The sequence below is a fragment of the Astatotilapia calliptera genome, chromosome 10 (genome assembly GCF_964374335.1).
Source record: "Astatotilapia calliptera chromosome 10, fAstCal68.1, whole genome shotgun sequence".
Taxonomy (NCBI): Eukaryota; Metazoa; Chordata; class Actinopteri; order Cichliformes; family Cichlidae; genus Astatotilapia; species Astatotilapia calliptera.
Window position 1 is genome coordinate 15,318,655 of NC_137431.1, and position 18,322 is coordinate 15,336,976.

The 18,322-nt window shown below is 43.8% G+C and overlaps 1 protein-coding gene across 3 annotated transcripts in view; it reads left to right on the forward strand.

Annotated features, from left to right (window-relative positions):
• Window positions 1–140: 140 nt before the first annotated feature.
• brd8a (bromodomain containing 8a) overlaps window positions 141–18,322 on the forward strand; it is a 19,172-nt gene continuing 990 nt past the window's right edge. Inside the window, exons 1-20 of one of the 3 annotated variants that reach the window (XR_013911707.1) lie at window positions 141–559; window positions 943–1,039; window positions 1,548–1,617; window positions 1,793–1,842; window positions 1,955–2,077; window positions 2,168–2,248; window positions 2,384–2,448; window positions 3,649–3,791; window positions 6,794–6,976; window positions 7,705–7,795; window positions 8,166–8,315; window positions 8,530–8,693; window positions 8,818–9,265; window positions 9,375–9,418; window positions 9,551–9,819; window positions 10,325–10,417; window positions 10,500–10,568; window positions 10,657–10,989; window positions 18,022–18,066; window positions 18,212–18,322. The exon at window positions 18,212–18,322 is cut by the window's right edge and continues 8 nt beyond it. Coding sequence is in view for 2 of the 3 variants with exons in the window: in XM_026183122.2 (XP_026038907.1) it covers window positions 541–559; window positions 943–1,039; window positions 1,548–1,617; window positions 1,793–1,842; window positions 1,955–2,077; window positions 2,168–2,248; window positions 2,384–2,448; window positions 3,649–3,791; window positions 6,794–6,976; window positions 7,705–7,795; window positions 8,166–8,315; window positions 8,530–8,693; window positions 8,818–9,265; window positions 9,375–9,418; window positions 9,551–9,819; window positions 10,325–10,417; window positions 10,500–10,568; window positions 10,657–10,939; window positions 18,022–18,066; window positions 18,212–18,271 (2,547 nt within the window). In the remaining variant the exon portion in view is untranslated. The remainder of the gene's footprint in view (window positions 560–942; window positions 1,040–1,547; window positions 1,618–1,792; window positions 1,843–1,954; window positions 2,078–2,167; window positions 2,249–2,383; window positions 2,449–3,648; window positions 3,792–6,793; window positions 6,977–7,704; window positions 7,796–8,165; window positions 8,316–8,529; window positions 8,694–8,817; window positions 9,266–9,374; window positions 9,419–9,550; window positions 9,820–10,324; window positions 10,418–10,499; window positions 10,569–10,656; window positions 10,990–18,021; window positions 18,067–18,211) is intronic. The other 2 variants (XM_026183122.2, XM_080307078.1) reach the window with 2 other exon arrangements.

Here is an 18,322-nt window from a genome sequence, read left to right on the forward strand (position 1 = left end):
AGTGCTGGACTAACATTTATACATATAATTATCTTTCTACTGACACAAGTTAAGTTCCATCTTTACATAAAAAACAAGCTATCCTGCTTAATTATGAAAACTCAGCCGCCTGCAGGGTGGTACATTATTATTACTGTGGTGGGCGTGTACGAACACTTCGCTGCTAGCTAGAATGAGAAATAAGGTTTATGGCTACAGTAAGCTAAAAAATTTTCTTCGTCTGGCTGCCTGTCGCTTGGTAGCATAAACTCTTTCTAACGTAATTAGACCGTTTTTTGACTCTTTTACAGACGCAGTCTTTGCATTCTAGCAAGCTGGTTAATCTTTAAATTACCAAAAGCTTTGGCATACCAGACTGAGACTAACGGGCAGCAGCGGTGATTCAGCGTGCTAGCTAGTGAGAAAAATCTTGAGAGCCTCCACATCCAGCCTAACATCCATTGATGTTAGCCTATGAGTATCGCCTTCGCATATCGCCAGCGTTGTTAATCGCCGGGTTTCTATCTACCAAGATGTACGGGATGTTGGGATGACAGGAAGATGGCAAACGGGGCTGGAAGTGAGTAACGTTAGAAAATAGCAAATGTCATGGCATGCTACCCGTTAGCGTGTGTGTGTTTGTGTGTGTCGTACTTGGATCTTATCGCTTCTAACTTCTCTTCGCTCCCTGCGTGGCAGCCTGCACGGATTATTGGTTGTCATCACGAGTTGACGGCTCTATTTACACTGGTGGTGGCTGCCGTTTGCTATCAGTTATATCAAAGACACTCTCTTTGTGTGTGCAGTTGCATGCTTAAAGTGCCGGTACTGGTGGTTAGCTCGATCATAATGGTAAAAAAAAAAAGAAGAAAAAAGATCCAGGCCGGAGACGTCCAGCAGAACACAGTCTGTATTAAAAATATACTGCATAAAGTATATGTTATGTTTCGTCCACGTCTGCAGAACACAAGCTGCTTGTCATTGGACCAACAGAACCATGGTCAGTGAGGGAGAAGCTGTGTTTGGCCACATCTGTCATGAAGAGTGGGGACCAGAACTGGTAATGCATGCCTCTTTCAGCTGGTTTCAACGATTCTGTATTATGTGCTCAATAGTGTGAGTCATAATCTGGCACATTAGATGTTGTTAGTTACACATGTAACTAACTTTCGCTTATGATTAGGTTTTAAGATAAGATGTTGTCACTTAGGGTGGTTCTGTTAGTATTCCTGTGCCTGAGTACTTAAAAGGGTTGCTGGTCTGCTTTCCTGTTACAGTACACAGTGACATACAAATAGGATGACTTAACCATGGTTAGTCATGTCATTCTTTATCTGTTACACTGGCATACATGATGCAGCCCGGTGCTGGCTGGCTTTAATTTAGTACCAGGTTTGCATGAAGTAACAAATAAAAGAGTAATTATAAATGAAAAAAAAAATAGATTTAATATAATTTTGTTCCTGAAATATAAAGATAATAAACCATTGCATAAATAGAACATTGTTTAAGTCTAATAATCTTTAGAACTGTATTTATCTTGGGATGTCTTATGCTTTTTTCATCAGGGTATCGGTCAGTCGTGCCATAAAACCATTTGCAGAACCTGGGCGACCACCTGACTGGTTCTCTCAAAAGGTATGACCAGAGCACCTTATCACAGGGTGAAAAGCAGAGAACACCCTGTACAGGTTGTCAGACTATCGCAGGGCTGCTTTCACAACATTAAAAACTTAATCCATGATCTCTGCAGTAGGTTTCACGCACTCTATTTGAGTGAAGTTGTTCTTGATACTCTTTTGGATCTTCACAGCACTGTGCCTCCAAATACTCAGAGCTCCTGGAAGCGACAGAGGCCCCAAAGTGAGCACATAAGTGACTTCAACTTCAAACATGCTTGTGTAGCTTTACCCCGTTTGATGAATGCATCTAGAGGATATGCAGCGTTACGAGCTGATGCCTTTGTTACCTTCAGGCGGAAGCGCGGCGAGAAAGGTGAGGTGGTGGAGACAGTGGAGGATGTGATAGTTCGCAGACTGACGGCTGAGAGGATCGAGGAACTAAAGAAGCTGATAAAAGAAACGCAGGAGAAGCACAGGTAACCAGCATGAACACATTATTCGTCTAAAAAAGACACACACCTCAAACTGCGTCAGTGAGATGAGCTGACATACTGCTGTTTTCATAGGAAGCTGAAGAGAGAGGCTGAACTGATTCAAGCAGGACATCTGGATTCCAAACTGAAAGAGCTATGGGAGGAAATTCTGCTGTAAGAAGCAACAAATCTATCAACCCTGTTTGTACAGTCATGCACGTCTTTTTCTCCTGCAAACCTTAAACATTGGACTCATTGGACTCTCTTTGTAACAACAAAGGAAATGATCTTTTGTTGTGCATCTGTTAGGAAGAAGAAACTGGAGGAGGAGGAAGCAGAGATGAAAAGAAAAAACACAGATGCTGCTTATCAAGGTATTTCTTTCAATTTCAGGGGTCTTTTTTGAGGAACACATCCATAAAGAATTATATTTCAGTAATTACACAGGTCATCCATAAATAATGAAAATAAAAAAACAATGAGATTATGATTATTAAACTGAGATAACTTTGTGTAGCTAAGTCAGCCTGCTAGTAATATACATGAAAAGTAACTTCTTAGATATATTTGTGCTTAGTGCCACTGAAACCAGAAGAGATTCTTCATATAACAGACATTGTGATACAAGTTACATATACTTCTGTGCAAAAGTGATGAGCCAACCCTCATTTCTATATGTTTTGCTAAGAAAATGGGAAAAAGGTGAAGTGATTTATTGAAACATGCAGCAGAGACATGGGAAAAATATGGTTTGTGCACTTCTAACAAGCTTGAAAGTCAATACTTGGAAATACCACCTTTATTCTTCATAACAGCTCCCCTGGTTAGTTCAAAAGTACAATTTTATGCCTGTGCCTCAAACTATTATCTGGTTGCCAGCTTAGCTCCGTGGGTGAGCAGGCGGCCGGCCAGCAGGCAGTGGCTATGTTTCGAATCCAACCTGTGGCCCTGTCTGTCTCCACTATCAAATAAAGGCAAATGACAAAAAAGTATATTTTATTTGGAGTTTTTTAAACTAAAGAAATGGGGATAATTTGGCTTTCATGATTTATTGGTCAGTTTTAAGTGGGTCAACAAACAAACAAAGTAAAAGTTGTCTAAAATTGGTCAGGTACTGAAAATGAGAGAAAAAGTAGGTGATGTCCAAAGAAAAACTTTGAAATTTATTAAACTGATGATATTGCTCGAGAAAACTTTTATAAATGAGAAGAAAGTCTGGATTCTTTTAAGGAAAATATGAAAAACTGAGATGTGTCTGACAATTAAACTGGGTTAAGAATGGTCGTACAGAAAGCTCATCAAGACTTGATTGGGTATTTTAGAAGTGCTGCACTCTGCAGGAACTGTTTGACCAGAAACTTTAAACTGCTGTTGGCACTAGAAAACATGGGAATAAACAAAGAAAATATCCTTTATTTCAAGGTGATCACCTGTCAAAAGAGATGTCAGCATTTTTCATACTCAGGTTGAGCCAATTGGACAGCCCGTGTAGAGAGCATTGTTTTGAAAAGAAAAGCTTTGCTTTTGTATGACTCACAAGAAAAGGCTCTCTATGCTGCCCGTCCCTCTTTCAGCCAGACAGGTGGCAAAGAACACACCCAAGCGGATACCCAGTGTCACCATGCATTCACCCTCAGGCTGTAGCTCCCCAAGCCAGGAGTTCTCCCCAGGTGACCAACTCGAGTGCTTGACACTGGATCTTACATCTACAAAAAATGTAAGTCTCTGAAGACTCAGAGTTACTTATGACAATGCCTGACATTTCACTTATCCTGCCTCGTTTTCAGACATGTAAAAGTGTTTATTAGTATTTAATAATGGTGTAATGATTCTATAAATATTTTCTGTTTCTGTCATGTTCTTTTAGGGGGAATAAGAAAAAACATAATTGGTAAATTATTTTTACCCCTGGCATTATCACTTGATCATGATTGGGTTGTAGACTACAAATAAACTTTAGTATTCTATTTTATTTTCAATTCACTCTCCACATATAAAGTCTGTAAAAATTGCAGCTTTCATCAGACTAAAATAAATCTTAAAACCGGGCACTAACAAAAATACCAAAATGAACACATGGCTAAATACTGAAGCTCTGTCTTAATCTCTAATACCATTGATTGAAGTCGTTTGCTTCCAGAGAGCTCAGATTCAATAGGCTTGAGTGACAGGCTGTTTAGGTGTCTTTGTGTTATCCTTAATTAGTTTATAACATCCTGAACATTGCAGCAGTAACAGACCCTTTGGCAGACACAGACAGGAAGTGTCAAATATGCTTAATAGAAGGAATGTAATCCACATTCAAGTACCTTTTTCCTTAACAGGAAATGTCAGAGGCCATCAGCTTAGCATTGCACCTTGTCTGTTAGTGCTAGCGCGGCTGCTCAATCAATCGTTCCAAAGCTGCAGTCCAGGCACCAACAGCGTAGCCAAAATGAACACATGGCTAGTTAGAATGCAAATTACAAAAGCTCTTTCAAGCTTCAGTAATTAGCTGTGATAGCAGCATTAATGAAATTTCAAGTTTTTGTCAAAGTTTTCAGGTCGATCCAGGTTGCTCTCCAGTGCATCCATCGGAGTATAAATGTGTGTGAATGTTAGATAGAAGCAATGATATAGAAACAATAACAAAATTATTTCAGAAAACACAACAGTTATCAGATTCAGTATTATTAAACTTTCATATTGAGCCATAGTGCAAACCACTGATGCGTAACAGACTTTGATGTGCTTCAGATTTGTGCTAAAGGTTTGTAAAATGAAGTTAAAACTGAGCGTTATCTTCTAATTAACACACACTATAAAAACTTCAGCAAGGGTTTGAGCTGTTACTGGAGAGAACATCATGCCAAAAAAACCCCAAAACAGTTTAGACTTGGGAAAAAGAATTGTTGTTGCTTCCAAAGCAGATGTATATACAAAGTTATCACAGCCTTTCCAAGTGTCGAGAACTGAAATGAGAGGGATCATCAAGAAATTCAAATAGAGCAACACAGTACCGAACAAGCCTAGCAGAGGTAGAAGCGAAAGATTTCAAAGACTAGGGAAAGAAAACTAGTCAGTGACGTGTCTAAAGACCTTAGAACAACTGCAAAAAGTTTGGAAGTTGGAAATTGTAGTCTCAAAGAAGACGACCACCAGAACGCTGCATAGGAATGGACTGTGAGGCTGCAGACTAAGAAAACTTCTGCAAAAGAGACACCTTCAGGCCAGACTGAAGTATGCTAAGGGCAACCTGGAGAACCCGTTTCTTTGGTCAGATGAGATGAAAGTAGAGCTCTTTGGCCACAGAGATGTTGCTTATGTTTGGAAAAAGAAGGGAGAAGCATACAAGCCAAAGAACACCGTCTGTGTGGAGACTTCAGTGCATCTGGAGCTGAAAATCTTGTCAAGGTGGAAGGAATCATGAAGGAAGAAGGATATGTGAAGATTATGAAAGAAAACCTCCAGCAACAAAACCGAGTCTGGATCGTTGCTTTGCTTTCCAACACAACCTAAAACAATTCTTCTGAAGAACTACCTCCAGAAGACCAAAGCGAACATGCTGAACAACTGGCATGTCGAAGCCCTGTCTTGAATCCTATTGGAAATCTGTGGGGTGAACTGAAGACCAAGGTCCATGCCTGGAGAGCATCAAATCTGAAGGATCTTGAGAGATTCACCAAAGAAAATTGAGCTGAGATTGCTCAGGAGACGCATGCGAGACTAGCTGAAAACTACAACAGTTGACTGCAGGCTGTTATCTAGCAAAAAGGATACACAATTGACCGTTAGCATCAGGGAGCTAATAATTTTAACCCTGGTAGTTTCTGTTTTTATGAAATCATTTTGTTTCTGTGTTAAAGTAAAGTAATGTAATAAAACGTGGGTGTTTTATTCTTAAAAAGTCCTAAAAACTCTTTTCCAGGTGTAACAGCAATTGGGAAATACTTATTTACTAATACTAATATATTTTCATTGGTGGGCTAATAATCCTGTCGATATCTGTAGATTAGAGGGTTACCTAGGCAGCCGGATCTAGGAATGTCTGCAGGCGTCCAGCTGTCAGCTTCAAAATGATGCAAGAGGAGCAAATCATTTCCAATGTAGATGTAGTTTTAGCATCCAGGTCTTCTACAGTAATCACGACTGTAGCACCAGGTTAGCTCCTGCCAGTTAACACTGGCAAACTTGCTAAATGCGTCTTTTTCCCCCACGGACCGATTTCTCCTCATTAACCACCTAATTGACATTTGATTTGTCATTGTGACTTAATTGGCTAATTTACAAAACATTCCATCTATTTTATCATCATACTAGAATTTTAAAATCCCTTTTAAACAAAGTGTGACAAAGTGTGCTATTAAGAAAAATCGCTAAATAGTCACAAATTTAAACTATCTATTTCACCACAACACTCAGCAGATATAATGTCCTTCATTATATGTCCAGTATATACCTAGTAGATGTAATGTAATGTGTTTCTTGTGTGCCACTAATTTAGATTTGGTAAATTCGGGCTCATAATACCTAAAAAAAATAATTTTAGGTGTAACTTACCAGGAGTGCTATATGGGATGTAAGGCATAGAAAATGACTGTTTTTATTTTGGAAATGAGTCTAATACTTTTGACCGTTCCCTTCAGAGACAAAAAAGAAAACATACAGTATTAGAGAACTGATAACAACTACATCTGTAAATCCTAATAAAATGTCATGTTTCCCTCTGTCTGTCTCTAGGCTTCTGGAACAGCCAGGCTAATGACATTTGCTGAGCCTTCTGGTAATGATGACAGCCACGGGTCCCTGCTAGAGGACCCCACCCAAAAGAAGTTACTGTGTCAGAAAGCCACACCACCACCATCTCCCCTCCTGTCAGAGTTACTGAAGAAAGGCAGTATATTGGCCACAAATTCCAGATTGGTTTGTTGAAGGGCTTTAATATATATGCCAGTTATTAACTTGTACAAGACTGCAGGGCAGTCTACCTTTATATGATCACGTAAAGAATTCCTGTGCTTTAGAGCAGCGGTCCCCAACCTTTTTTGCGCCACGGACCGGTTTATCCCCGACAATATTTTCATGGACCGGCCTTTAAGGTGTCGCGGATAAATACAACAAAATAAAACTAGTACCGGTACCGACAAAAAGAAAATTTATTCATAACACACGTGAAAAGACCAAGAAAAACCGAGTAAACGATAAAAAAGATAACAAAATAACGCTGAAAACCGATTAAAAACCCTGAAAACTATACATTTCACACCTGAGCCCGGTACCAAACGACTCACGGACTGGTACCGGTCTGAGGCCCGGGGGTTGGGGACCGCTGCTTTAGAGGGTGTCTAATAATTTGGCTATCCAGTCTGTCTCCTTACAGTTCTCTGTTATCGTTTAAATTTGGATTCTGTTTAAAATCACTGTATATATAAAATTCACTTCACATATCCTGGACTTGAAGAAGAAACCATTTTGCCTTCTCTCTTTATTGGCACTGGCCTTAAAATCCAGTATTGATCAGACACCACTGATGGGATAAAAAAAAACACCAGCTATGCTGCCCTGCCTGTTAATGAGTAACAGATTTATTATTAAACAGCACTGCTTCATGTTTTAGACGTGTTTGATTTGTGTATGCATCTTTATCTCAGATTGGAGATGGTGACGTGTCCACAGGTAATGTGTCAGGAGCACATGACTTGCAGCTGGCTCCACCTTGTCAGCCTCTCTCTCAGGCAGCAGGTACAGATGCTGTGTTTGATCACTGTTGATCTCTGTTAAAATGTCTTGTTACAAAAGCAAATCTTACTTTTTGGATTTTGATAAACAGAAATGTTTCACAAAGCAACAGATTACCATACCAGTAAAAAAAGCATTCAGTAGAACCCCCTTTGACACAGGAAAAAGTGTCCCATAGGTCTTCTTATCTTTAGCTCATTGAACATGTTTTATAATTGTTAGTTTTACTCTTGAACTCTGAATGCATGGGTGCTATCTGGTGATGCCATTGCTGCAAATGTTTGCTAATACTCTGACCATCTGATAGCCTGAGGTGCTTTGTCAGAGCTCTGCACTTCATGTGTTAATGCATGCGTGAATACTTGCATGACAGGTGCCCCGATGTTGTCCCGTCTCCTGGAAGCAGGCCCCGCCCAGTTTTCCCCTCCATTAGGTTTTATGGTCAGTGTAGATTCTGCCTCCAGTGTTCCTCTCTCTGCCACCACTCCTGTTCCTGCTCAATCAAACATCTCAGCAAGTGCAGGTCTGTCCACTTTCTGATCCAACACCCTCACATTCTTAATATCACAAACTTTGCATTGTATACAGAGGATTTAATTGTGACCTGTTGATCAGATCTGTTCTTGGCCACCTGCTCTAAACTAGCAAAGATGTAATAATGCTGTACCAAATAAGAATTTAGATTCATGGTGTCGAAATATTAAACAGATAGTAAATCAGTTGTTGCATTCATGCAGAGGTAAATGTGATGGTGCCATCTGTGGCCCCTGGATGCCAGCCTGTCTCCTCTATGGTAGAAGATAAGGTGTCAGAGCTCAGTGAGGACGATGTGACTGTGTCACTGTGTCATGAGCTGGACCTGAAGACAGTGGGGGACATCATCGCCATCATTGAAGAGAAGGTTCTAAAAGTCAACAAACCTTACTGTTTAGGTTACATTAAATAATTTATGAGACCTGTTTGGATTTTTATTTATTTATTTATTTTTTACAATATGAGCATTCATTGTATGCTTCTTTTTGTAGGCTGATGAAGCTGCTGATGCTTTGGATGCAGCTGCAGTTGAGGCTGCTCTGTCCCTTTGTGAAGAAAATGGCCACGCTCTGTCTGCTGCCTGGGATTCTGGGCCTTTCCAGCCTCATGAGCCACACAATCCCACAGTGCCCACTGGGGCTGTACAGTCTTCATCTCTTCACTGTAGCTTGGAGGAGAGGACAGAAGCTTCACTCTCTTCTTTTTGCAACAGTCAAGATAACCATCTTGCAGGATTTCCTGTGGGACTGAGGAGCATTCCTCCCTCTTCCTCATCTGGATGCAACTCAAAGATTTTGGAGCACTACCGCAGTGGAACGCCTCCACAGGCTGCAGCAGTGAGAGAGACCGGAGAGGCGGTTCACTCAAAAACCCAAATGTCATCCAGAAAATGTGAACGTGAGAAGTGGGCACAGCAAATCCCTGAAAAAATCCACGGAGGTACGAACATTCATGCTTAAGCATTTGTACTGCCTTGCCACGTAACATGCAGTTTGCGTCAGACTATGCATTTTGCAAACCTTATTATTCATTTCTACTATCTTGACAGACTCGGTATTAGAAGATAACCCAGTGACAGAAAGGCATCCAAAGGTATAGCACTGTATGAGGACAAAGCGAGCATGATGCTTGTAATTGCTGTACTAAAATTTGCAGTGTGCTCCACAGTAACCCGGCACTTTCAGTTTTGTCTGAATCTGTCTGTGCCTTTATACATTTTTGCAGGAGACGAAGAGGGAGGACGCAATAACTATTGGGGGAGGAGAGAAGGCCTCGGGGACTAACCTGCAAAACAAAGTTAATGGGCCAGAGGTGTGTGGAGAAGAAGTGGGAGATGGGGTGGAAGAATTCCTATCAGAGCCAGACGGCGAAACTGAGCTAGAACCGGCAGCCAGTGAGAGTGAGGATGGATACAGCCTCCATACGGCTTCCTCTTCACTGCAGCTCCACACAACTGCAGACTCCATCCCCAGCAGCCCAGCTTCTTCGCAGTTGTAAGTGAAATGCATTTATACTCTAGATCAGGGGTCTCAAACTTAAATGAGCTGTGGGCCACTGCTGGCACTATCATCTCATTGGAGGACCACTTTAGTGTTCAAGGAGTACAAAACAAACAAACAAGAAAACACCCACAAATATTTCTGAAAATGTGGTGTTTTGTTTGTTTTTTAAAATGTCAAATATTGTATAACAAGAAAAAACTGCAAATGCGAATGATTTTTTTTCTCACTGAAGCCTTTCATTGAACTACCAAATAAACAAATTGGTACTCTCTTTCTGACCAGACACGTGGCAACACTTCTGCTATAACTTTGTTTGTATTTAACAAAATAAAAATGCAGACATAAGTGTACACATCAGTCAATATACAGGCTGCAAATAGGGGTGACGAGTTTGAGACGCCTGCTCTAGATGGTGCTGATGATGTAAGAATACTGAGTTTGCAGCAGATTAGTTTCTGCATTCATACAACTTCCTTTTTTGACCTTCAACATGCAGTTCTGTGTGCAGTGAGGATCTGGAAGCTCTACAGGCTCACAAAATCTGGAAGAAAGCCATTATGCTTGTGTGGCGAGCAGCAGCCAATCACAGGTCAGAATCTGATTCATAACTTTAACACTAAATGCACAGTCTCCGATATTTTTCTGTAACGCGTCGTGTAAACCTGTTGTAGGTATGCAAATGTCTTCCTTCAGCCAGTAACAGAAGAAATTGCGCCTGGATACCACAGTATTGTGCACAGGTAAGCAAAGAATATTTTTGTATCACTTTACTGGAGCTTTAGAGGAAAAACATCTCAGACAGAACTGTCTTCGCTTTTTGTTCTCCAGGCCCATGGACCTGGCAACCATAAAGAAGAACATCGAGAACGGTCTGATACGGACCACCGCCGAGTTCCAGAGGGACATCATGCTGATGTTTCAGAATGCAGTCATGTACAACAGCCTGGACCACGACGTGTACCACATGGCTCTGGAGATGCAGCGTGACGTGCTGGAGCAGATCCAACAGTTTCTAGCTACCCAGCTCATCATGGAGACGTCAGAATCTGGTATCAGCGCCAAGAGCCTGAGAGGCCGTGAGAGCACGCGCAAACAGGACTCTACTGACAAGGTGCTTCACTAGAGTTTTGACAAAAGCAGAGTACAGAAGAAGAGAAAAGGGTGAGACAACAAAGGTAGAAGAAAGTGATGCCAAACTATTTGATGGCCATTTTCCAAAGCATGACGTTTAATTTTAAATCAGTTATTCTCAGGTAGCCATTGGCTTCGTATGCTATGAAAATCAGGTTGTTCTCCTTCAAACATTCGTTTCGGTGTCTCACTATGGGCGACGCTCTCTCAGCATGTCATTACTCCAGCCAGCATTGGCCACCCTCCTCCCTATCCAGTCTTTTAAGTGATGACGTGATGAACCCTGCGTCCAGGCCCAAACTACTCTGCGTTTAATAAGGCTGCGGTATTTTTAACATGTTTTAATGCTTTGTATCTTGTTCTATTTAATCTCAACAAGCCCCTAAAAACAGTCAGTGATCACTGTTGGCCTCTCTCGGTTTTTATTACCACTAATCATTTTAAAGCTCAGTTTTTAAAACTTTACATGTAACTACAGCTCAGCCCATGCAGTAGTATTTTAATGACTAACCTTGTATTGTGGATGGATTATCTCAGTTTTTCTCCTGACTGAAGTTTGGTCCGTTTACAGGATCCTGCTATGCAACTGCATTTGCCCCTAACCTTCAAGAACCCTCATGTTAACTTTTATCGAATGGAAAAAAGTCACCAGCTATGCTGCCCTGCCTGTTAATGAGTAACAATAACATCCTCCTGCTTCTCTGTTTATATTATGCTAACATAGCTGTGTCGCTAGCGATCACGCAGCACATCATTATATACCAGCTAGCCAAACTTTGGTAACCCTACAAACATCACTGCTGTTTACTTTCCTGTCTTCATTTATGTCAGAAGTGATAGCAGAGCTGTACATCTTAATTTGTTTCAGAAATCCCTCAGTCAGAACATGGTATGTTATATTTAGATGGAAACTAGTGAGCTAACTTCCTGCTAACCTCTAACTCCGTTAAATTTAATAAATTCTGTTTTCATGGATGACTGGATGTTAAACTTAATTGTTACACCTGGTAGAGTATCCATACTAATCATTTTATTACAGATGAATGAATTTAGACAGTTTTTCAACTCTCAGTAATGCTGGAGTGATCATTTGACTTAGAGACCTGCAGCGGAGTTTGGTCCCAGGCACGGCTAATGACGTCAGACTTAAAGACCGGGTAAAAGGGTGTGACACAGCGTCACCCGTCATTCAATTTCCTCTTCTCGCTTCTTCAGAATTTTCCCCTGCGGTTGCAAAATCTCAGGCTCAGATACACATGACGCTTCTGTGATGTGCCCCGGGCTGCAACACGCCCAAGCGGCTATTTCCACACCAGGTTCATGTGAACACTGTGCTCGCTTTACTCTGAAAAGCCTTCGTCAATTCTAGCCTGCCAGGCTAGCCTGTCGAAGAAGTACCCAATGTTGTCTCCAATTGGCGCACTGATGGAGCACACTGAGTCAGCCACACCAGGCGCCAGCTGGGGCGACGAGATGGATATCATCCTCCCGCTGGTGGACGATGCCTAGGTCAGCTGCGAAGCTATGTTGTCTGATTCCCTTGAGGCTAATGACGAGCTACTCAGCAAATCCTCTGAGGGACCGTTGGAACGTCTCGTCTCGGGTGAGGATGACGACGTTTTCTTTGCCCCCTCTGGTCGGAATTCTGTGACTCAAGGGATCGATTGTGATAACACCGGCACACAGTCCCGTGTCATGGAGCTATTTGATGTTGCAAAACGGGCAGCTGGAAAGCTGGCAGTCCCATGGCCCAACGTGACAATGGAGACCTCCACCTCACGATACGAGGGTAAAGGGCTCCCCAGAGCAAAGCGCACTACTAAGCAGGTACTGCCGCTTTTCCCCGAATGCGTGGACGAGGTCACACGCTGCTGGGCAAAGCCATTTTCGTCACCCAACCCCGTGAAGGGAGCGGCGGCATATGACTGTGCTGGAATGAAGGAGAAGGGCATCTACCAAATCCTCACAGTGGAGAATCTAGTGACTTCTCATCTCCACCCAAACCAGAAACTTTCCATGTCATCTGGTCCGTCCCTGCCCTTCAAGGCCAAACGCCTGCAGTCCTCCCTGGCTGACAAAGCGTATAAATCAGTTGCCACCACTGTGAGGGCATTGAACGCCTCATCGGTCCTGCTAGCCTACTCGACGGAGCTCCAGGACCAGGCTGCTGCGAAGCCCGATGCTAGCGAGCTGTGGGAAGAGCTGGGCATCGTTACGGACCAGTGTCTCCACCTCACTAGAGCAGCAGTACAAGCGGTGGGCAGAGCTCTCAGCATCATCATCCTGCAGGAGAGGGCAAGATGGCTGAACTTGGCGGGGCTTTTGGACAGAGAAAAATGTGACATTCTGGATGAAAGCATCGACCCCGCTGGCCTTTTCGGGACTGCCGTTGCCACCATACAAAGACGGTGCGAGGAGAAAAAGAAAGAGGGAGAGACCCTACAGCTGTGTCTCACTAGGAAGACCCAGGCTGTGCCCCCGTCTTCACCCAGTTGCCGGAAGTTTGCTCAGAGCCCCAGCCGTCCACCCGGCGTGCCGACGTTTAAAATCCCTCGCCACCCAGCCCCGCAGGTCGCGGTCCAGGGTCCCCTAGGATCGCAGAACCCTAAGACCCACTGCTCAGGGTGCCCCACCACCAGCCAAGCAGTCGGACCGCAAGAAGAAGGACTGTCTTTTTTTTTTTCTTTTCCTTTTTTTGTGTCCCATTTGGATCTTTAGCCATCAGAATTGTTGTCTTAAGGCCAAGAAAGATGCCAAGCGGATTTATTTTACCAAGTGGATCATCATGGCCTTGCCATATTGGTCCATTTGATTTACCTTTATTACAATTATGAATTTATTTTATTTTCGGTTGCTACAAATGCGACAGACATGGCTGGGGGATAGGACAGGGAGAAAGAATGAAAGAAAGAGAGGGAGAGAAAGAAAAACAGAGGGGAGAAGAGACGGTGAGAAAGGGGGAAAGAAAGAAAGAAAAACAAACAAAACACCTGGATCACCTGTATGGAGAAAAAAAAACAGAAGAGAACGCAAACAAAAAAAAGAGCAACATAATAAAAACAGCACCATCACAATAAACTAGCTAGCAGTAGATAACAGTAGATACTGAATATTAAACGATATTGTGCAGCACGCAAGATAGACAGCGCACAATGTGCTTTGAGGCAGCAGCCAAGAAGGGTGTAGTCCGCGTCTGTGAACACCCGTGTGCACACCTGTGTGGATCAGCATACTTGTATTCCAAAGGTTTCTCCATGTAACGATCTGCTAGGGAGTGTGGGGAGCCATAGCCCCGTCCACCAGGGTATAAAGCAGGTATGGAGGAGATCCAGGCCCCAGATATCCAGAGGCCCCAGAGTACAAGGACCCGAGGAGGACCACCAAAAGGGGGGGAACCGTACCACCCTCCTGGGAAGAGCTGAGTAGAGCCCCAAACGAGAGGTCACCCAGCAGCTACGGAGCAGAGGCCAGAGGGGGTTGCATTGGCGTGCCCGCAGGCTCTGCCGGCAGCCAGCTGTGCCAGAGAGGACCGAGCTTCAAGCCCAGAGGCCTGAGGGCATCCCACCCCCCGGAAGGGGCCCAGCCGGGCCACAGGCGCCAGGCCCCGCCAATCGGCCACCAGGAGTGAGCCAGTACATACATGAGCGCCCAGCCCCAGACGACAAGGACCACCAACACACCAACGTCTGAGGGCATCAGCCACCGGCAGGGAGTGTGGTGAGGGGAGATGTAACCCTTCTCTCTGGGGTGGAGGCAAGTTGACCACCTCCTTATCTGCAGTAGCAGGGAGGCCCCGCATCCGAGACCCCAATCTGACGGCCAGCACCTCCTCCCAGCCCCCCAGTCCTGACGGCTAACAGAACCGGGGTGAGTGAAGACCTCAAACCTCCCTACGCCCGCTCATATGTAGTGTCGCTATGTGCTGTTCTAAAGTGCATTTAAAACTCGGGAGAGCCCTCGGGTATTTGTGAAATGCACAGAGGCAGTCATAGCCCCACTGAAGAGGCGGGGCATCCGCATAGCAACATACATAGACGATTGGCTGCTGCTATCAGAGTCAGAAATAATGGGAAGAGAGCACACCAGGTTGACAGTGGATCACCTGATGGCTCTGGGTTTCACCATAAACTATGAAAAGAGTGTCCTGCAGCCAGCTCAGGCCATCTCTTTCATAGGAATAGCTCTAAACTCCACCTCGCACAGAGCGTGTCTCTCGGTGATTACAGTCAAAAAAATGCTATGACATGCCGGCATTTTTCAGGTGGGAAGATATCTCCCATTCAGAAGATGCCTGCAGATGCTGGGATTAATGGTGTCTTCACTGGCAGTCATTCCAGTAGGCAGACTGCATATAAGGGAGTTTGAGCAATGGGTTGCATCACGGAGACTGAATCAAAAGCACCATACCCACCACCATATCAGAGTGACAGCAGATTGCGCTGCAGCACTCCACTGTTGGAGAAATCCCACATTTCTCACTTTGGGGGTGTCACTGGGGCTTTCACAGCCAGAAAGGTGGTGACCACGGACGCGAGTCTCACGGGCTAGTGTGCCACTCATGAGGGCAGAGCAGTGAGCGGCAACTGGGACTCACGACAAAGGGGTGTTCACATAAACTGGCCACAATTGCTAGCAGCATTTCTAGCACTGAGACACTTCCTTCCACTGTTAAGAAATCACCATGTTCTGATCAGAACAGACAACACCACTGTTGTGGCGTACATTGACAGAGGGCGGGTTACAGTCCCGTCCTTTGCACATGCTTGCTCGCAAACTGATCATGTGTAGCAGCATCAATCTGTTGTCACTGAGAGCTGCTCACATTCCAGGAGCTCCGAACTTGGGAGCAGATTTAATGTCCAGGGGAAACCTGCAGTACGGGGACTGGACCCTGCACCCACAGGTGGTGACCCATATCTGGACCCGCTTTGGCCAGTCACAGGTCGACCTGTTTTCCTCGAGGGAGAACGCTCAGTGTCCACTGTATTTCTCCCTGAGGGACCAGGAGGCTGCGCTAGGGGTAGATGCATTAGCTCACAATTGGCCACATGTTCTGCTTTATGCGTTCTCTCCGTTGGCCTTAATTTCTCCCACTCTTAACCAGAGTGAGAGAGAGGGGGCTAACAATAATATTGATCGCCCCAAGGTGGACGATGGTCCCATTGGTTAGCGGAGATTATGCCCCTCTTGTGGAGTGAACCTTGGCCTCTCCTCTGTGACGAGACCTAGTCTCCCAGGCCAGGGGGGAGATTTTTTTTCACCCTCACCCTGTGGGCTTGGCCTGTGAGAGGTTGAATTTGAGTATGGGAGGACTCACCCAGGGTGTTATAGCCACTATTCAGAATGCTAGAGCCCCCTCCACAAGATCATTGTATGAGAACAAGTGGAGATTATTTGAGGAGTGGTGTGGAAAGTCTCACACTCTCTATTTTCAGTGCTCTGTGACAACAATTCTCTCCTTTCTCCAGGAACTGTTAGATAAAGGAAAGGCCTTTTCCACAATTAAAGTATATCTAGCAGCCATTTCAGCCTGCCATGTGGGCTTCGTGGATGGCCCAGTGAGCCATCACCCGCTAGTCCGCTGTTTTATGACAGGGGCACAACGACTCCACCCGGTTTCTAAACCTCTCGTCCCCACATGGGATTTATCCCTGATGCTGGGGGCAGTTTCACAGCCACCATTTGAGACCACTAAGCCAGGTGGAAATAAAAATCCTGTCTTTGAAGACTGCATTGCTCCTGGCTCTCGCATCTGCAAAGCATATCAGCTATATTCATGCACTGTCAATACACAAACAGTGCACCCGATTCACGCGGGATAACTCTAGAGTCACGCTCAGGCCAAATCCGGCCTTTGTGCCCCAAAATCCTTATCTCCAATGCACCCCATTGGAGCTGGAAGCTTTTTGCCCTCCTCCTTTCTCCTCCCCTGAACAGGAGTGCCTAGATGCTGAGGCAATCCAATTGGCTTACTCCAGCACAGCAACCTCTTGGGCCCTTTTTAGGAGTGTCTCTATAGAGGAGATATGTGCAGCGAGCTGGGCTTCACCTTTGACGTTTGACTGTGTTAAGTGTGGGCTAGAGATGACCCCACGAGACCTCCTAAGTTGGCAGTCAGTCGTTCAGATGGGCTTATCTGGCAATATGGGAGTCTGCATATCTTTGATAACATGAGTGAGGTGTCTCACCAGATACCCCTCCTTGCACGAAGCGAGGAAGAGGTGAGCTTATCTTACCTCACTCATGTTATCAGAGAACAGAGGTTACGGAATAGAGTAACCTCAAGTTATTGTCTGAGGCCTTCATGTACTTATAGTTTATCCAAAGCATTCAATGAGTGTTTAATAAGAAAGCAGACTGCTCGATATTAGGGCTAATGAATTGAAGCTACTGTTCAATCAGCTTTAGTTTGATTTATAAAAGATGTTTCTGTGACAAAAAGCACTGCATAAAGAACTGCTAACCTAATAATGATTTTATAACACTTATGCTACAGACCATACTATATAAAATACATATTTTTTCATTTTTAACATTGACTTTCAATGTTACTTACACCCAAAGTATTTGGTGAAAAAAAGTATTTTTCCTCCCGGTCATCTAGTCTGGCAGAATGTCTTTTTCTGTTTCTTTAGATATTCTGATTACAGATAACCCATTTGAAGATAGGAAAGTTTAAAGAGTTAAATAATGATGGGTCATAGCATACTGATGTTAATGGGAACCTCTAAATCACTGAAAGGTAGGAGATGACTGAAATGTCCTGCAGTACCTTGAAAAGTGGCTTGACAACAGTATTCTGTATATCTGTAGCTTACATGATATAAAGATCCTGAGCTAAACATGTGGCATCGTCCTGTAATGTAATGGCAGGGCAGCAACAAAACATAGTAAATGTAGTACTAGTGTTATAGCAGTTAATGTGTGTTTTTAAAGCTTGTCTCCAGTTTTCCTCTAGCTGAATGTACTGTGTTGTCTCTCTCTTTGTATTATTTTGCTCCTGTTTGAGATTTTCAGCACACTACTGAGTTGCAGCTCTTATCTGTCATGTTCCTCTTACAGGACACTGTGTCCATGTCTTCCCCTGCCTTCCTTCTTTCTCTTTTTGTAAGTACCCTCTTTACTACCTTTAAAACTGCAGTTACATATATTCAAACAAAGAAGACAAACAAACAAAGAAGGTTTTATTAAAATACTTCATTTAGTCTCTTAAAGCTCAGACTAAACGTTTTTTCCCCCACTTCCACTGCAGGATGGAGGCACCAGAGGGCGCCGTAGTGCCATAGAAGCTGACCTCAAAATGAAGAAATGAAACCATCAGTATGATATTGTATCAGTATGGTGTCCCTGAGATAAAGTGAAA